This window comes from Hemiscyllium ocellatum, chromosome 33 (assembly GCF_020745735.1).
Source record: "Hemiscyllium ocellatum isolate sHemOce1 chromosome 33, sHemOce1.pat.X.cur, whole genome shotgun sequence".
Classification (NCBI taxonomy): domain Eukaryota; kingdom Metazoa; phylum Chordata; class Chondrichthyes; order Orectolobiformes; family Hemiscylliidae; genus Hemiscyllium; species Hemiscyllium ocellatum.
In genome coordinates this window covers 11,679,460-11,697,637 of record NC_083433.1, presented here as the reverse complement: position 1 = coordinate 11,697,637, position 18,178 = coordinate 11,679,460, and the positions used below count along the sequence as shown (strand labels likewise).

General features: G+C 41.9%; 1 protein-coding gene across 6 annotated transcripts in view; it reads right to left on the bottom strand.

The window, feature by feature from the left end:
- LOC132831318 (carnitine O-palmitoyltransferase 1, liver isoform-like) overlaps nucleotides 1–18,178 on the bottom strand; it is a 103,653-nt gene that overhangs the window by 35,866 nt on the left and 49,609 nt on the right. For 5 of the 6 annotated variants that reach the window (XM_060849392.1, XM_060849391.1, XM_060849395.1 and 2 more), the window contains exons 7-10: nucleotides 14,112–14,189; nucleotides 12,875–12,982; nucleotides 10,661–10,748; nucleotides 1,577–1,772 (exon numbers count right to left, since the gene is read on the bottom strand). In XM_060849392.1, the coding sequence (XP_060705375.1) occupies nucleotides 1,577–1,772; nucleotides 10,661–10,748; nucleotides 12,875–12,982; nucleotides 14,112–14,189 (470 nt within the window). Of the gene's footprint in view, nucleotides 1–1,576; nucleotides 1,773–2,561; nucleotides 2,647–10,660; nucleotides 10,749–12,874; nucleotides 12,983–14,111; nucleotides 14,190–18,178 lie in introns of all 6 variants that reach the window. The other variant, XM_060849396.1, reaches the window with a different exon arrangement.

The following is an 18,178-nucleotide window of genomic DNA, read 5'->3' as shown; positions in this document are numbered from 1 at the left end:
ATTTGGGTCCTAATCCCCATTCTACTTTCACATACACTGTAAATGAACCCATTGAACAATGTTCTGAAGGTGGTACTCTGACAGGTTTAGACCTCTTTCTAACACTGAAGCAGTGAGACCAACTACATTATATCATATCCACCTGATCAAGGCCTGCTGAATCAGCACAGAATGCATTCAAACCTAAATCGTTCCAATTGATATGGCTCCAAGTCTCAATTTCAATTTACAAGAGGAACCTTGATTATCCGAATGCCAATTAGCTGAAAATTGGATTGTCTGAAGGAGAGCTTGAGGTCCCGACAGAAACATTACAAAGATGTGTCCAACACTGATCGCGTCTTTTGTTTACAGTGATTAAGAGTGCTGCCGAAAACAGTCCTGGACTGATGGGAGCGCAGGCATTGTCTCTAAATGATTGACCTCCCACCCCCCTCTCTCTCTTTTCCCACACTTTCCCTGGAGTTCTACACAGGCATGTACCCTAAATCCCCCTTCCCCAGATAATCTTTCCAACATTGCCCTGTACAGTTTTGTTGTTGGTGCCCAGTCTGGCTGCCCCAGAAAGGGGGCGGGTCAGAAGGGGTGGGGGGATAGTTTTGGACGGACTTTTGGGGGGGGGGGGGGGGGGGGGAAGAGTGCGGGGTTGGATGGGGTTCGGGTTTGGGAGGGGTTCGGGTTTGGGAGGGTGGTGCTGGACAGAATTGGAGCCAGGTGAGGGGCAAGGAGCGAGGGTTTGCGCGCACTGTGCTGCTGCCTCATCTCCTGAACGGGGAGCAGACTTAATAAACTCTGAGCCCCAGGGGAAAAGCATTGAATCAATTATACGAATGAAACAGTGCCCGCCCATCTAGTTTGGATAATCGAGTTTCCCTTGTATATATTCTTGTTCTTTTTTTCTATTCACAAGGCACATGATTAATATTGTGGTAGAGGGTCTACAGGAAAACAGTGTAAAATGCAGAAAAGAATGGACTGCTATACACAGTTACTGGTGGTGCTTAACCAATGTCAGCTATGAAACCTGGGAAGGAGGAGCTTGCAATTTTAGGAGGACTAGGAAACTCTAAAGTCTCCTCAACAGATACCAGTTGCTTTGTCCTGCTGGCATGATGCCACCAATCATGGAGAAGTAGATAAGAAAATGCAATGGTCATCTATGAAGTTATAGGAAAAATATCCTAAGTTCAGAAAATATCCATTCAATAAACCTGAACAGCACAAAAGGAAAATAAAGTAAACTTGCAAAAAAATACTTATTTCTTTTGCATCAAACTGTACAGTGGTGGTGGGTGGGACAGAATTCAAAGCACAGCTGAAGTGGAAGGTACTGAGAACTGTGTTAAAAGTAAGGAGGGGATGAGAAAAGGAGTTCTGGAGAATAGAGGTCAAGAGCTGCCAGGTTGGAACATAAATTTGTTGATGTCCTCAGATGAGCAGCCTTCAGAATATGCAGTTGGAAGATGGACTGGATTTTTGCCAACGCCTCGTGAATGGTATTTCAAGATGAGTGAGTATTCAGACAGTGAGGAAAGAACTTGCAGCACAGAACAAAAAGCAAAAAGAAAGCTCTCACCTGTTTCCCGCAGTTAATGCAGCCAGATACTTTTCCCCAGGCTGAGGTGAAGAATTCTCATCCAGGATGTACTGGAATTGGACCTGTAGTTCACAAGGATTCAGAAGGCGCCCGCCTTGATATACCCAAACCTTAAAATAACGACCCTTGTGATAGACCACGATGTGCTTGCTGTCCACACGATGTTGTATCAAGTCTGTAAATTCAAGAGGTGCGCTGAGTAAATCAAACACGTTTCATTTTTAAATGAAAACATCAAGTTATCAAGGGAGGAAAGGCATAGGGTTGTAACTTTCTGTTCAAAGCACTGTCCTCTTGTGAGTGCCTCTAGATTAAAACTTAGTGGGACATTAAAATCAAAAGGTGCTCAGAGGTCCTCTTAAGCAACTACTCTAGCAACCTACATTGCTGGAGCAGTCTGCCATGAGCACAGCCCTGAAGAGACAGGTATTGTGAATCTAATAAATGCACCAGTGGGAAATAGCTTTCTCTTTTAAGGGAAAACTGTAAATTAGGACAGAAAATACCCACCTCAGCCTCCTTCAGCCAGGAGGCCTATGACTGGTACATCTTGTGGCAGATGAAACCATTGAGCTTTACCAGCAAAACTAAAAGATCTCCACCTGTCATCAAGTAGGTCTCGGTGGTACTTGGGTACTTCAGTTTTTAGGCTACTGCAGCAAGTATCCTTACCAGCAACAACGAGATGCTCCCGGATCCAGAACAACATGCAGCCTTTACAAGTGATCTTTACAGGAGGATGGAAAGGACTTTGTCTTAGCAGGTTGAGAGACTAGCTCTTCCAATAAGCCTCCGTCTAAGGCTCTCAAGTTATCCTTTAGAGCGTAACTTGCCACTGAATTGAGAAGGTCTCGCCTCCAGTCCCTTGTCACAGCCTGCTCTGAGTCTCCGAGAGCCCAGTGTAATCACAGAACAACATTTATCAGCTAAAATTCCTAGCTGCAGAAAAGAATTGACATCATACCTGACTCTAGACCTGGAATGCGGGATGTATTGAATATATTCTCATATTGATTAGAACACATGGGGACAACACCTCGAATCAACAGCTGAAGAAAGGCAGAAAAACAGGAAAGAATAACACGTGGACATGCAAAGAAATTGTAAGCAACACATCTACAATACAGGAGAGAAAGAGGGAAAATAAAACATTAACTCAGACTCCTCCACCTGTAGGAATTTAAATAGAGACAATAAACACATTATAACACTGGTCATTCGAGGTACCAGGGAAATGTGACCTGGTGGTGGACCTAAGAAAAAGGGTTAATGTGGAGGAACAACATTCAAAATAGGAGATGGGAAACTAAATTGGGAGCAAATTTTCTATATGTACTTTGGAACAAGATCACAGATGTTGGCAAAGACCAAATTGATAACTTTGCTACAAACTAATGACCATCAAGAAACCTTTTGAACTGGCCCTCTTCATAACATGGAACAAATTCAGACAAAGATGACCATGATCTGAATGCTGACCCCATTTTAACAAATTGAATTTCACAGTGAAGATGATTTGTAGCTCAGGTTGTAAGTTTGCTCGCAGAGCTAGTAGATTTGTTCTCAGACGTTTCGTCACCGTGCTAGGTAACATCATCAGTGAGCCTCTGGTGAAACATGGGGATACTGTCCCGCTTGCTACTTATCTGTCTCTTTGTTGTGGTAGCTGATATCATTTCCGGGGTTCGATTTCTGAGAGGTTGGTAAATATGCTCGAAACGTTGAATTCTCTATTCCTGAGATGCTGCCTAACCTGCTGTGCTTTGACCAGCAACACATTTGCAAATGGGGTCCAAATCCATACATTTGCTAATGGAGTTCGGGTTTGAATGCCAGGTCTCTAGGAATTCCCGCATCTTTATTTAGCCTATCGCAGAATGGATGTATTGTCCCAGTCAAACTGGTGTCCCTCTTCATCTGTGTTGATACAAGTGGCAAAAGCGAATAACCGACTCCACTTTCTAGATTTAACAGTAGAACAAAAAGCCAATGGACAGCGACAGACCACTGTTTACAGGAAAGCCACACACACTGACCAGATACTCAACTACGGGAGCGACCATTCTAACACCCATAAACAGAGCTGCATCAGGACATTATTTAAACGAGCCACAACACATTGCAGCACCCAGAAAGTAAGTTTATGAAAAACATCTATACTATGTATTCAGAAACAACAGTTACCCGATAAGCGCAGTCTGCAGATTCCAACACAAGAGACCTAAACAAAAAGACACAACATGCTCAGAGACTCTAGCCACCCTGTCATACATCAAAGACATCTCCGATGACAATGACTACTCTGGCCCCTAGGCATCATGGTAGCCCACAAACCTACCATCACACCGAAACAGCTCCTGGCGATTTAAAGGACCCCGTACCAACAACCAGCAGAACAATCACCATATACAAAATACTCTGCAAGGAGAGCAGCAAACATTACATTGGGCAGACGGGCAGGAATCTAGCAACCAGGATATGGGAGCATCAACTAGCCATCAAAAGATATATCCAACTATCATCGGTATCCACACACAGATGAAGAGGGTCACCAGTTCGACTGGGACAACATATCTATTCTGGGACAGGTTAAACAAAGACACACACAATTTCTAGAGACCTGGCACTCCATTAACAAACTCCATTACCATACTCTCAGAAATAAAAGGGAAATAGTATCAGCTACCGCAACAAACCAAGACAGATAGATAGCATGCGGGACAGAACACTGACACTTCACCAGAGGCTCACTGATGTTACCTAGCATGGTGATGAAACGTCCGAGAACAAATCTACCAGCTTGGTGAGTAAACTTACAACCTTAATTTCATTACTTGAGGAAGTTTAGTCCAAAATGACACTGAAAGGTTTGCTGAGTATTTTTATTAAGCAATCAAAAGAATTTTGTAGCACGACATATCTGTCACTGCAGGATAGCAGGATATTTTCCAATCCTGTGCACCTAGCAACAAACATTCATTGTCTCAAGTGTGGTGCAGGTTGCCTGGAGCACAAACTTTAGCAACTGTTCTATAAATCACATCAAATCAAATTTCACAAGGACACCCTCTCCACTTTGTTTTTTAAAATCACCAATGCTTATGGCTTATCTGGGCTGTGTTCAACAATAGCTCGGAACTCAGTGGTCTCACAAATGATGAGCCAGCACACCACATTGTTCCATTCTGACCATTCCTTCCAGATGTGGGCATAAAATGAAAAAGTGCAGATGATGGAATATAAACAGGAGTTCATTAAATATTGGACAAAAGTGATTGTTAAGAATTATCAGGCTGGATAAACTTTAATGAAGGTACAGCAGATAGTATCCATTCAAAGTGTCAAACAGAAGAACAATTTCAAGAGTTTGAAAGACTCAAGGTAAAGATTTTTCTATCAGCACCATTACATTGAAAATGAACGGGTTAAAGTAGCCATTAGAAAATTAATAAAATATTAAAAATAAAGACATATCACATGCATACACACTCCCACACATACATTTTCTCACTCAAATTGATAGTTTTAGACAATGGTTTCAGAACCGAATCTGGTAATCGATTTCAAACTAGATTGAAACATTGTCGTCTGGTGTGGCTGTTTAGTCAGCAAGCTCCAATGAAATCTGAAGTGTCAGCACCCCAATTAAATGAAGCACCAAGCCAGGAAGATATGCTTCACAGTAGGCAATTAAGAGTTTGTGGAATATTCACATGAGTAAAAGCTTGGTCTTGTCATTTCACTATGCCAACATGGTGCAAACCTTACGACAGAAATATTTATTTTCCCCAAGTCTGGGTGGTAACAGCTTTGGATGACCTTGAGAAGACCTATTGCTCTGTTGGGTCAATAATGATTTTAGCAGATAGGGAGAAAAAAATAAACAACTTCAAATTACAGGAAAATCATTTCAAAGAAAACACATAATAGAAAACTTCACTTGTACAAGTTATTCAACAAAAAAATAAGCTGAAGTAGAGAATTTGAGGGAACAGATTCCACCAAGGCACAAACAGGATCCACAGACGCAGTGAAAATGCTGCTGAGAGAAGCATGTAGAGAGCATTAACCACCCAGGTATGTCACACAATGCAGGACTTCAGCAGTGACTGGCTAACCGTGAAAACTGCAGATAAGTCCCAATGAGGACTTCATTTTTGTAATTCTTTTTAAAAACTCTCTTACTTAGATGACAGTGAGTTGATTTGCTTTGTTCATTGCCCTGCTGGCTAATTGTACTGAACACCAATTACTCTGAAGCTCAGATAGGTTAATAATACAGAATGGGTATGAGGAACTGAATGTATATATTCTTCAGTCTGGTTGTGCCTCAATTTTCTAATGCATGGAATTAACCCAAGGTAAACCGGTTAGCCTCTGTCAACAATCACTAACAAACTGAGAAAGGACACAAACCATTCACAAGGCAATTAGACATTTGTGCACTCTGGTATGCAGCAGAATATCAACACTCATGTTGCCAGGGAACACCGATAAATGTCCCATTAAGTACATCAATGCTCACTATATCTCCATCACTCAATAAGATTATGCTGATCCAAATGTCAACCTTCCTTAATTGACTATCACAACCCTCGCCCCAACCCATAAATTTTGATTCCCTAATCAAAAAGTTATTAATTCAACCTTGAATATATTCAATGACCCAACCTCCTCTGCTCTCTAGAGTAAACAATCCCACAGATTAACAAGTCCCTGACAGAAAAAAGGAATTCTCCTCATCTCTGCCTGAAGTGGAAAAGCCCTAAATTAACTTCAGCGGGCTTCAGGGTGTTTCCTTGGAGTTGTAGTCTCAGTGGCAGCTTTTGGCAGAGCCAATGTTCTGGGTCCAATCAGCAGCAGAGGCTGCTCTGTTATACTACTCCCGTGGTTTTGCATTTTCAGGGGAATGGTGTGGTGGCTGCAGACAGCAGAGGCATACCAGATGATTTATTTCATTTTACAATTTATGTAATTAAAATAGCACTGGCTTAGAGTCATAAAGATGTAGAGCATGAAAACAGACTCTTCGGTCCAACCCATCCATGCCGACCAGATATCCCAAACCAATCTAGTCCCACCTGCCAACACCCAGCCCATATCCCTCCAAACCCTTCCTATTCATATACCCATCCAAATGCCTTTTAAAATATTGCAATTGTACCAGCCTCCACCACCCTCTGGCAGCTCATTCCATACATGTACCACCCTCTGTGTGAAAAAGTTGCCCTATAGGTCTCATATCTTTCCCCTCTCACCCTAAATCTATGCCCTCTGGGTCTGGACTCCCCGACACCAGGGAAAAGACTTTGCCTATTTACCCTATTCATGCCCCTCAATTTTGTAAGCTTCTATAAAAGGTCACCCCTCAGCCTTCGATGCTCCAGGGAAATGGCCCCAGCCTGTTCAGCCTCTCCCTATAGTTCAAATCCTCCAACCCTGGCAACATCCTTGTAAATCTTTTCTGAACCCTTTCAAGTTTCACACCATCTTTCCGATAGGAAGGAGACCAGAACTGCACGCAATATTCCAACAGTGGCCTAACCAATGTCCTGTACAGCTGCAACATGACCTCCCAACTCCTGTACTCAATACTCTGACCAATAAAGGAAAGCATACCAAACTCCTCCTTCACTAACCTATCTACCTGTGACTCTACAACCAAGGAACTATAAACCTGCACTCCAAGGTCTCTGTTCAGCAACACTCCCTAGGAGCTTACCATTGTGTGTATAAGCCCATGGTGACTAATGAACATTATTGTGTATTTTCTTATACATGAAAGAATAAATTACGAGTAATTTGGGGCCACTACACCCCCGCCATTTGAAAAAGCTTATTCTTTAAAATTCCAATGGGTATCAGCCCAAATTGCTCAACCTATACTGGAAAACTAGCCGCTATCACAGGAATCAGTAGACCTCCTATGAGCTGCTTTTTAAGTAAGCAGACCAAACTTTAGATAATACTCCAACTACTGACTCACTAAAACGCAGTATAGTTTTAGCGACACTCAAATACTTTTATACTTGATTCCCTTTGCAATTAACCACCATCATTCCATTTGCTTTCCTAATCAACTGGTACCTGCATATTAACATTTATTGATTCACATACCAGAACACCTGAATCAACCGGAGAGTTTAAGGTTCAACAACACCTACTTGCTTCTACAATCTCAAGTGTTTAAGGCCAAGCTAAACTCAATGCAGAGTTTAACCTTAACCTCTGGGTGAGGCACACCAGCAGATGTAATGTTAAGTGTGTTTCCTCATCGGATATCTGATAGGATATCTGTTCCCAAAGCAACAGAAAAATCAACTGCAAAACAACTTGCAAGATGTCAGCCACTTTAATGTCACAAAAGCAACTCTAACAATGCCAAACAATGTTCCTACTTATTTTCTGTGTTATGTGGGACCTATTTTGTTGCTCAACAGGGTGCTTAGAAAAGTTCAAGGTGATAAGGCAGAAGCAACTTCTCTATTAAAGGGAGATCATGTTTCAATTAATGAGTTCTTTGACAAAGTAACACAACGCTAAATAGAGGGAAATGCTGGTTGTACGTTATTTAGATTTTCAGAAGCTATTTGATAGAACGTCTTGTAAAAACATTTTTACGAAAAGTTCATGGTGTAGGAGGTAACAATGAAATGGATAGAAGATGGGCAAGCTAAAAACTGTGGGCATAAATAGATATAACGAGTGGTGTGCCACAGGGATCAGTGCTGGGATTTGAATAGTTTATAGTTTTTATAAATCACTTGATCGAACAAACTGAAAATATGGTTACTAACTTTACAGATGACAAAGGACGGATAGGAAAGTCAGCTGTGAAACCGATACAAGGAGGCTACAAAGTGATATAGGTTGGTTAACTAAGTGGGCAAAAGATCTGGCAAATAAACTATGAAAGTAAACTGACAGGAAGTTAAAAGATTGGACACTCTGGAGGCAAGAAGCACGTTTCTGCTGATGGGTGAATCCAGAACCAGAAGGCACAGTTTAAAAATAAGGGGTAGGCCATTTAGAACAGAGTTGAGGAGAAACTTCTTCACCCACAGAGTGGTGGAAATATGGAATGCTCTGCCCCAGAAGACAGTGGAGGCCAAGTCTCTGGGTACTTTCAAGAAAGAGATGGATAGAGCTCTTCAGGATAATTGAATCAAGAGTTATGAGGATAAGGCAGGAACAGGATACTGATTGCGATGATCAGCCATGATCATAATGAATGGCAGCAGTGCTGGCTCAAAGGGCCAATGGCCTACTCCTGCACCTGTTGTCTATGGAATATAAAAGTTATCAATAAAAGCTTCTTTAAATACATAAAAAGGAAGAGGGGTCAAATTGAACATAGATACTTTAAAAATGTATCTGGAGAGACAGTTACAAGGAACAAATAAATGGCAATGGAGTTAAATAGATATTTTGCATTAGTCATTACAGTGAAAGATACTTCAAATATCTAATTAATACTAAAGAATGCAGGGGAGGAATCAAGTACCATTACTACAGAAATGGTATTAGACAACCCAATGGAGCTAAAGGCTGATAGATCTCCTGGCCCTGTTGGCTTGCATCCTAGAATCTTAAAAGTAGTAATTACACAGAGATAAAGGATGCAGTGGTGGTAGTTTTCCAAATATCCTTGGATTCTGGAGATTTACCGAAGTTTTAGGGAGAGGGTGGGGTGGCAATCAACATACCCCTATTTTTGTTGCTCAACAGGGTGCTTAGAAAAGTTCAAGGTGATAAGGCAGAAGCAACTTCTCTATTAAAGGAGTATAATGTGGGAAAATGTGAAATTTTGCAGTTTGGCAGGAAGAATCAAAAATTAATTTTTGATGTCACAAGACTGTGCCTTTAACAGAGAAGTTCTGTGCTGTTTCTCTTGCAGAGGGGCGCTGTCACAGTGGTACCAAAATGTCTCCTTCAAGCAGGCAGTTGGTGAACAGTTTTTACCTTCTATTTGGGTGGTTTTCGTTTTATACGAAGAATCACGAGTGGGCAGGCCCAGGCCTCTCAGATCCAGAAAGGCTTTTAGTTTTGCTTTCAGTTGGTCAAATGTTTCTGCTGGCTACAGAAGCTGAAAGCTCAAGTTGCTGGCTGCTACAGTATTAGATAGTGAGGCTTCCTCCTAAAAATCAAAAAGTGCAGACTGTTTCTTTCTTCTGCATGCAAGAACTGTAACTGTTTTGCTGAATTGCATTTTTGCCAACAGGTATGTTTAAGATGTTGCCTATATTCAAACAGTTGATGATTACTGGTTAAATATACTATCTTGTTAGGTATTTCAATAAAGTCACGCCATACTTTTTTTTGGTACTTTACCTGTGTTAGAAGGATAAAGTGCTTTTTTACTTAAAGTCTAGTGGTGGATCAATCAAATCACATTTGGAACAGAGCACCTATCCTTGCTTTTAAATAAATATAAAAGTTAGGGTCTAGTCTGTTTCCTAACCATACTTTCAGGGCGAGGGTCTGGTCCATGACATGAAACATTGCAGAGCTTTGACATTCAAAGGAATCTGGGTGTCCTAATACATTAATCTGAAAAGGTTAGTATCCTCACTTTCTCCTAGCATGCAGGTAAAGCCAGTAACTAGGAAAACTAATATTTAAAATAAGGGGGTTGTTTCATGAGGAAAGGTTGGGAAGCTAGGTTTCTATCAACTGGAGTTTAAAAGAGTAAGAAGCAACTTGCTCAAAAACACAAGATCCTGAGTGGTTCTAACAGGGTACACGTGGAAAGGATATGATACAATCTAGAACTGGCGTCACTATTCCAAACATGGGAGTTGCTCATTTAAAACTGAGATAAGGCTTACTTTTAACTAATACTTCATCACACTGTGATGCAAACCTACTGCTTTGTAGCATAACCAACTCAACGTCTGATTGAATGTTTTACAATACATATAAATTAGCTCTCTCTAACGATTAACTCATTAGTGTTAGTAAGGCAGCTGTTGAATCGCACATTGTGTGACATGTGGGCAGTATTCCCCCCGTCCAGCCCGAGCAGTTACAAGCAGCCCTGCAACAACAGCCTTTCAATCTTACCTGTCTCCTCGCCTGGCAGTCGAGTCGTGTTGAACATTCGTTCCCACTGTGCTGAACACAGAGGTATTGGGAACCCTGGCAGAGTACTCTGCACCCAAACAGAGTATGAATGGGCATGGGGGTAGGGAATTCAGGGGAACATACATGACCCATGGAAATAGGGTCAGATGTTAGTGGTTGAAAAAGTCATTTCACGTTGCCATAAATGGGCAGGATTGGAAGGAGGAAAAAAAATGTAAAAAAAATTACGAATTAGTTTATCCTCCATTTTGCGACATTTTAAAATTTTTCAAAAGCTAAAAAATGACAAAATAGCAACCCTTTATTAAATATAGCATATCTAAGCTGTAATTCAAAGTGAGCTAACACAGGTTGGTACAGCATTTACTGAGTTGCCGTACTCGTTATAAATGGTAGAACTTAGGGCTGAACCAGAGAGATCTAGCTTGAGGCCCATCGTGGAAGACACTAATTTAAGGCAATGAACTAACCATGACCCTGCTGCACGAGCTTCGGTCACATAGCTGGTCCGAAGCTTCTTGATTTGGAAAAGTGCACGGTTTATGCACCCATAAATTTTCACACATTTGGTGTTCTGATCTCAATGGCCTCAACAAGCAGAAAGGGCAAACCAAAGGTTGCATAGCCCAGGCTCTGCTCCTGTCTACTTGCCCTTAGATTTGGAGACGGGAGGTGGCATGTATGAGGGACCTACAAAGAAAGGCAAGGTGAGTTAAAAAGTTAAGAGACAGTTTTAAAAACTACTTAGAATTCACGATTAGTTTAAAACCTTCAATTAACTCCTGAGCATTAGATGGTAATCCCTGCTGGAAAGCATGGATGACAGGTTGGACCTCAATCTGATGTGTTTACAGGTGAATAGTACACTAATGTTCACTTCCTATATAAATAAATTACAGTTTGCAGCAGATGCCTCTGAACAACTGCACTGCGCTTGTGTTTAGATGCCACTTGAGTCTCCTGCCCTCTTTGTCTTTGCATGAAGCCTCTTTCATCAAGTCCCAACACGGATTGAAATACACCCTGACAATGCATCCCAGCAAGGGGCCATGGCTGAAGAAATATATTCTGATACTGCTAGAGTTTTGATAACCAAAGGTATGAAGGGATACAAGACGAAGGGTAAATGGGGATAGATCACAGATCTCACCAAAGGATACAACACAGGAGGGGGTGGGATTAGCTCCTTCTGTTCATCTGATCCTGTCCCCTAAATTCAAAGCACTACCTCTTCTGTTCTGTAACTAATGCCAGGAAATGTGCAAGAATAAGGCACATTCATTCATCCACATATTTTTCCAACCCTCAGTTGCAATATGTTTCCCCCCCCCCCACTCCAGTGAGTGTCACGCACAACCGGAAACATTACTATAAACTGTTAATTAAATCCCAGGTACTAACTTTAGTACTGACTGAACCGCATTTGATGAACTAGGCAGAAAGTTCAGTTTCAATTTAGTATTTTGAAACCTGGTGAGATCCACCTACCACGGCAAGAGCAGATCCAGTCCTCTGATATGCAACGTAGGTAAAAATATAGGACAACAGAGTTTATTCACTGCACAGTATCTGATTGTATTGATACCAAAATCTGAAGTTAGCATTCCTTGATAAATGTGTATTGTCAAACAAAGCCATAAAGACTGAGGAGGACCTATTCAGTACAAGTATCAGGTGGGGACAGTGTTGAACTTGTCTGTGGTACCCTTAATGGTCAAACAGCCTATAAAAAGTCTTATTTCACATGTAGGGGAAAAAAAATGGAAGGACGATTAACATTACCGGAACCCTAAATCATAACAGCTGACATTTTTGTGTGTACATATGACCAGAGATTGATCCAGCCATCCAGTAGGCAGTCCCAGACTCAAGGTGACAACTGCAAACCTAACAGCTTGCCTTTTCACCATTAGTTGGATTAGTTAGGATAGACTCTATGACTGTTACCAGCTCTCCATCAGACTGGGAGATAAAACTAGGGACTTACAGGAAGTCACTTCCTCCTTACAACTGAAAGGAATGAAATGAAAAATCTCAAAGATTGAGTTATCCTGCATCACAAACAACAGGACTTCTTGTCATTCCCTGCTCAGGCTAGAAAGGTCTGTTCTTTAAAAGATCTAGTTAGCCATTGCAATAATGCCAGAGTACATGCATCACTATAATGAATGTCATAAGTGGTTAACTACTTACCGGTGGTATTTCCTCATAAGTAAGTCGTCGCCTGTAAAGGAGCAAAGCATGGACCAGATTACCAGCACGTGCAGCTTGACTTGTTGTTGGAGTCACATACAAGAAATCCTGAAATTGGGAAGAAACAATTACCTCAAGTTTAAGAGAATAAGTTAAACAATTCCAAATATCTCCTTACCAAGCATGCCCCATGGCTTAGAGACCAGAATGAGCCGCAAAAACCACAAAGGTCCCAGGTTCAATCTGTAGTTCCCGTTGAGTAAGCTGGTTGCAAGTACCGCTAAAGCCATCATATAGAGTCATATAGCATGGAAACAGATCCTTCCATCCAACCAATCCATGCTGAACATAATCCCAAACTAAACTAGTCCCACCTGTTTGTTCCTGGCCAATATTCCTTAAAACCTTTCCCAGTCATGTAATTACCCAAATGTCTTAAACGTTGTAATTGTGCCCATATCTATCACTTCCTTAGGAAGTTCATTCCACACGTGAACCACTGAGTTTAAAATTAAATTGTCCATCTTTAAACCTTTCTCCTCTCACCTTAACAATGTGCCCCATTCTAGAGAAAAGACAACCACCATTAACCCTAACTATATCCCTCATGATTTTATAAACTTCCATAAAGATCACGTCTCATCCTCCAACACTCCAGTGAAGGAAGTCCCAGCTTATCCAGCCTTTCCTTCTAACTCAAACATTCCAAACCTGGCAAGATCCTGGTAAATTTTTTCTGAATCCGCAGCAACTTACTAACGTCCTTCCTCGAAATGGGCAACCAGAACAGGACCCAGCACTCCAGAAGAGCTCTTACCAAACGTCCTGTACAACCACAACATGACTTCCCAACTCCCATACTCAAAGAGCTTAATCAAGAAAAAAAAAGCCAAGGTATCATTGCTGATCACTAACCAGTTGTATCCTCCCTCCCCCAGGTAAAAAGGCTCAATATTCCCAAGATCAAGCTGCTGACATGAAATAGTCATTTTGTCACGAGTCACTTATACCTCAGGAATAGTAGCTGTGAGGTAGGAGGTGGGAAAAGAAAAGAGAAGGCAAAAATTGCCCAGTGTTAAGAATATTAACCATCTGGTGGATGGCCCATTGTTTAAGCAGCAATCCCCAAGTTGTTTACTTTCTTCAGTTCTCATTAGTAGAATGCTACATCTTTTAACCTTGACCCCTTAGGTTTAAACCTACTCGAACTTAACCCATGTACACACAAAATCCTCACCATGGCATAATAGTTGCTGTTCACCATGATTGGTTCTCGCCCTTGTAGATAGACGTACTGTTCCCACCAATCGCTCACCTGTAACGGTATGATCGCGACATAACCTTAATTAAAAACCCTTATACATTCACTGCATCCTTCTATCAGCTCAGAGAGTTTAAGTGAACAAGTCAATTAAAGAAAGAATTTAAAAGTTCAAAGAGCAAGGCCACCTTCTGCACCCTCTGCTCAAAGACCAACATTAATTTTAGGTTAGTACAGCTCCTGCAATTGAATAAATAGAATCAGAGTCAGATGTATAGCACGGAAACAGACCCTTTGGTCCAACTTGTCCATGCCGACCTGATATCCCAAGTCAATCTAGTCCCACCTGCCAGCACCCGGCCCATATCCCTCCAAACCCTTTCTACTCATATACCCATCCAAATGCTTTTTAAATGTTGCAATTGTACCAGCCTCCACCACTTCCTCTGGCAGCTCATTCCATACACACACCATCTGGGTGAAAAAGTTGCCCCGTAGGTCTCTTTTATATCCTTCCGCTCTCACCCTAAACCTATGCCCTCTAGTTCTGGACTCCCCCACCTCAGGGAAGAGACCTTGTCTGTTTATCCTATCCATGCCCCTCATGATTTTATAAATCTCTATAAGGTCACTCCTCAGCCTCTGATGCTCCAGGGAAAACAGCCCTAGCCTATTTAAACTTCTCTCTCTTGCTCAAATCCTTCAACCCTGGCAACATCCTCGTAAATCTTTTCTGAACCCTTTCAAGTTTCACAACAACTTTCCAGTAGGAAGGAGACCAGTATTGCATGCAATATTCCAACAGTGGCCTAACCAATGTCCTGTACAACCACAACATGACCTCCCAACTCCTGTACTCAATACTCTGAACAATAAAAGGAAAGCATACCAAACTCCTCCTGACTTAAAAAAATGGGTTAACTCTTATGAGCACAGATCCTGATCTGCTAGAATCAGTGACAAAGCAGACAGGAAGACTATGAGGAATAAATGTTAACTTGGATACTTGGTGGTGAGAATTCAGTGTACAGGTGGTAGGTGGTGCTTTTTTTTTTAAAAAACCTCCAATAGCAGATGAGTTTTTGGGGCATGAATTAGGTAAGCAGGTACAAGTTGGTAAGTTACCCTAAACAGTATAGATAATAAATTGGTACGAGGAGCTAAATACTGTAAGGTTTAACAAGTTAAAGCACTTAACATAACTATAGATGGGGAAGACGATGGCTTGATGGTATTGTTGTTAAATTATTAACTGAGAAATTCAGGTAATATTCTGGGTTTGAATTCCACTAAACAGATCTTGTACTTGAATTTTTTTTAAAAATCTGGAACAAATAACCTACTGATGACCATGAAATCATTGTCGACGTTAGAAACACCCATCTGACTCACTAGTGTCCTTCGGGAAGAAAATCCGCCACTTTCACTGGTTTGGCCTGCATGCAATTCCAGAGTCAAAGTAATGTGTTTGACTCTAAACTGCCTTTGAAAGTGACATAGCAAGTGATTAATCACTACCAAGTCTCAATCGGATGACCACCTGGCACCAACCTAGGCACCAAGAACAACAGCTAAAACAGCTCTGTCGATCCTGCAAAGTCCTCTCTATCAACATGTCATGCCAGAATTGGGAACGACATCTTAGACTAACCAAGCAACAGCTCGACATAGACACACTCACTGAATCATACCTGACAGATCATGTCCCAAACACCATCACCAACCCTGGATGTGCTCTGTCCCACTGACAGCTCCAATCTAGCAGAGGTGGCACAGCACAATGGTATAGAGTTAGGAGGGAGTTGCCCAAGGATTCCTCAACACTGAGTCTGGATCCCATGAAGTCTTACTGCTTCATGTCAAACATGGGCAAGAAAACTTCCAGCTGATTATTACATAGTCTTCCCTGGATGGAAGAACCAGTACTCTCCCACATTGAACAATACTTTGAGTTACTGAGGGTAACAAGGGTGCAAAGTGCGCTCTGTGTAGATTTTAATGTCCACTATGAAAAGTGGCTGACAGCAACACTACCAATGGAGCTGATAGGGTCTTAAAGAAAATAGCTGCCATACTGAGTTTGTGTACACAGTGATGGAACCAAGAGGGAAAAGCATATTTGACCTCACCTTCACCAATCTGACAACTGCAGACTTATCTGTCACCCCTTCTTCACATTGAGGATACCCTCTATCATGTTGTGTGGCACTACCATTGTGCTACATAGGACAGACTTCAAACAGATCTTGCAGCACACACTAGGCATTCACAAGGCAATGTGGGCCATCAACAACAGAAGAATAGCACTCCAACGCACTATTACCTCATGGTCTGATATATTCCCCCATCAACCATTACTGTCAAGCCAGATGATCAACTCTGGTTCAATGGAGTAGAGGAGGACATGCCAGGAGCAGCACCTAAAAATGAAATGTCAACCTGGTGAAGCTGCCAAATTAGACTTTGTTGCTTTTGCCGTTTGGCATGCACAAGTGATAGAGGGGTAAGCGATTCCATAATGGATGAATCAAATCTAAGCTCTGCATTCTTGTCACATCTTGAATGGTGAATTAAACTACTCGCTGGAGGAGTCAGCTCGAAAACTATCCCCATTCACAAGAGCCCAACATTTCAATGCTAAAGATAATGCTGAAGCATTCACAAGCAATCTGCAGCAGAAGCACCCAGTGGATGATCCACCTCGGACTGTCATGGTCCCCAGCACAACAGATGCCAATCTTCAGTAAATTCAATTTACTCCATGCAATATCAAGAAATGTTTGGAGGCAATGCAAAGGCGATGGACCCTGACAATATTCTGCCATTGTTCTGAAGACTTGTGTTCCAAAATGTACTGCTCCTGCTCCCCTAGCTTAGCTCTTTCAATACAGCTGCAACACTGGCATCTGCCTCACAATATAGAAAATTAGACTGGTATGTCTTGCACATAAATAGCCAGGACAAATCCACTGCCCCATGAGTCTATTCTCAATCATTAGTAAAGTGATGGAAGGTGTCAACAACAGTGCTATCAAGCAGAACCTGCACAAAAGTCACCTACTCAGTAAGGCCCAGTTTGTGTTCCATTTGGGCAATTCAGCTCCTGACCTCATGACAGCAAGGACAAACATGGACAAAAGTACTCAATTCCAGAGGTGAGTAACAACCATCGACATTGAGGTTGCATTTCACGTTATGTTGCAACAATGTGCCCTAGCAAAACTGGAATTAATGGGATCTGAGGGGTAAACATTCCACTGATGAAGTCATACCTGGCACATGGAAATATATTTGAGGTTGTTGGAAGTTGGTCAGCTCCGGGACATCTAACATTCAATGGTGTTACCATCACTGAATCATCCACTATCAACATCATGAGATTGCCGGTGACCAGCAACACAATGTATAAATACAGTGACTACAAGATTAGGTCAGAAGCTAGGAATATTGTGGCGACTCCCCAAAGACCGTCCACCATCTACAAAGCAAAAGTCTGCAGTGCGATGGAATATTCCTCACTTGGGTGGATGGGTGCAGAAATTCTAAGATCCTTTGACAGCAACTTCCAAACCCACAGCACAGTGGCTTAGTGGTTAGCACTGCTGCCTCACGGCACCAGAGTCCCGGGTTCAATTCCAGCCTCAATAGAATGTGCAAACTCCACACAGACATTCTCCCCATGTCTGCGTGGGTTTCCTCTGGGTGCTGTGATTTCCTCCCACAATCCAAACATGTGCAGGTCAGGTAAATTGCCCATAGTGTGAGGCGCATTAGTCAGGGGTAAATAAGGGTCTGAGTGGGTTACTCTTTGGAGGGTCGTTGTGGACTCGTTGGGCCGAAGGGGCTGTTTCCATACTGTTGGGGAATCTAATCTAATCTGATCTATCACAACTGTTTCAATCTTGAAGGAAAAGGGCAACAGATAAGTGGGAAAACCATCACCTGCAATTTTCCCTCCAAGCTACTCATCATCCTAACTTGGAAATGAGGTAGCTCACCACCACCTTCTCAAAGACAGGTGATAAATGCTGGCACAGCCAGTG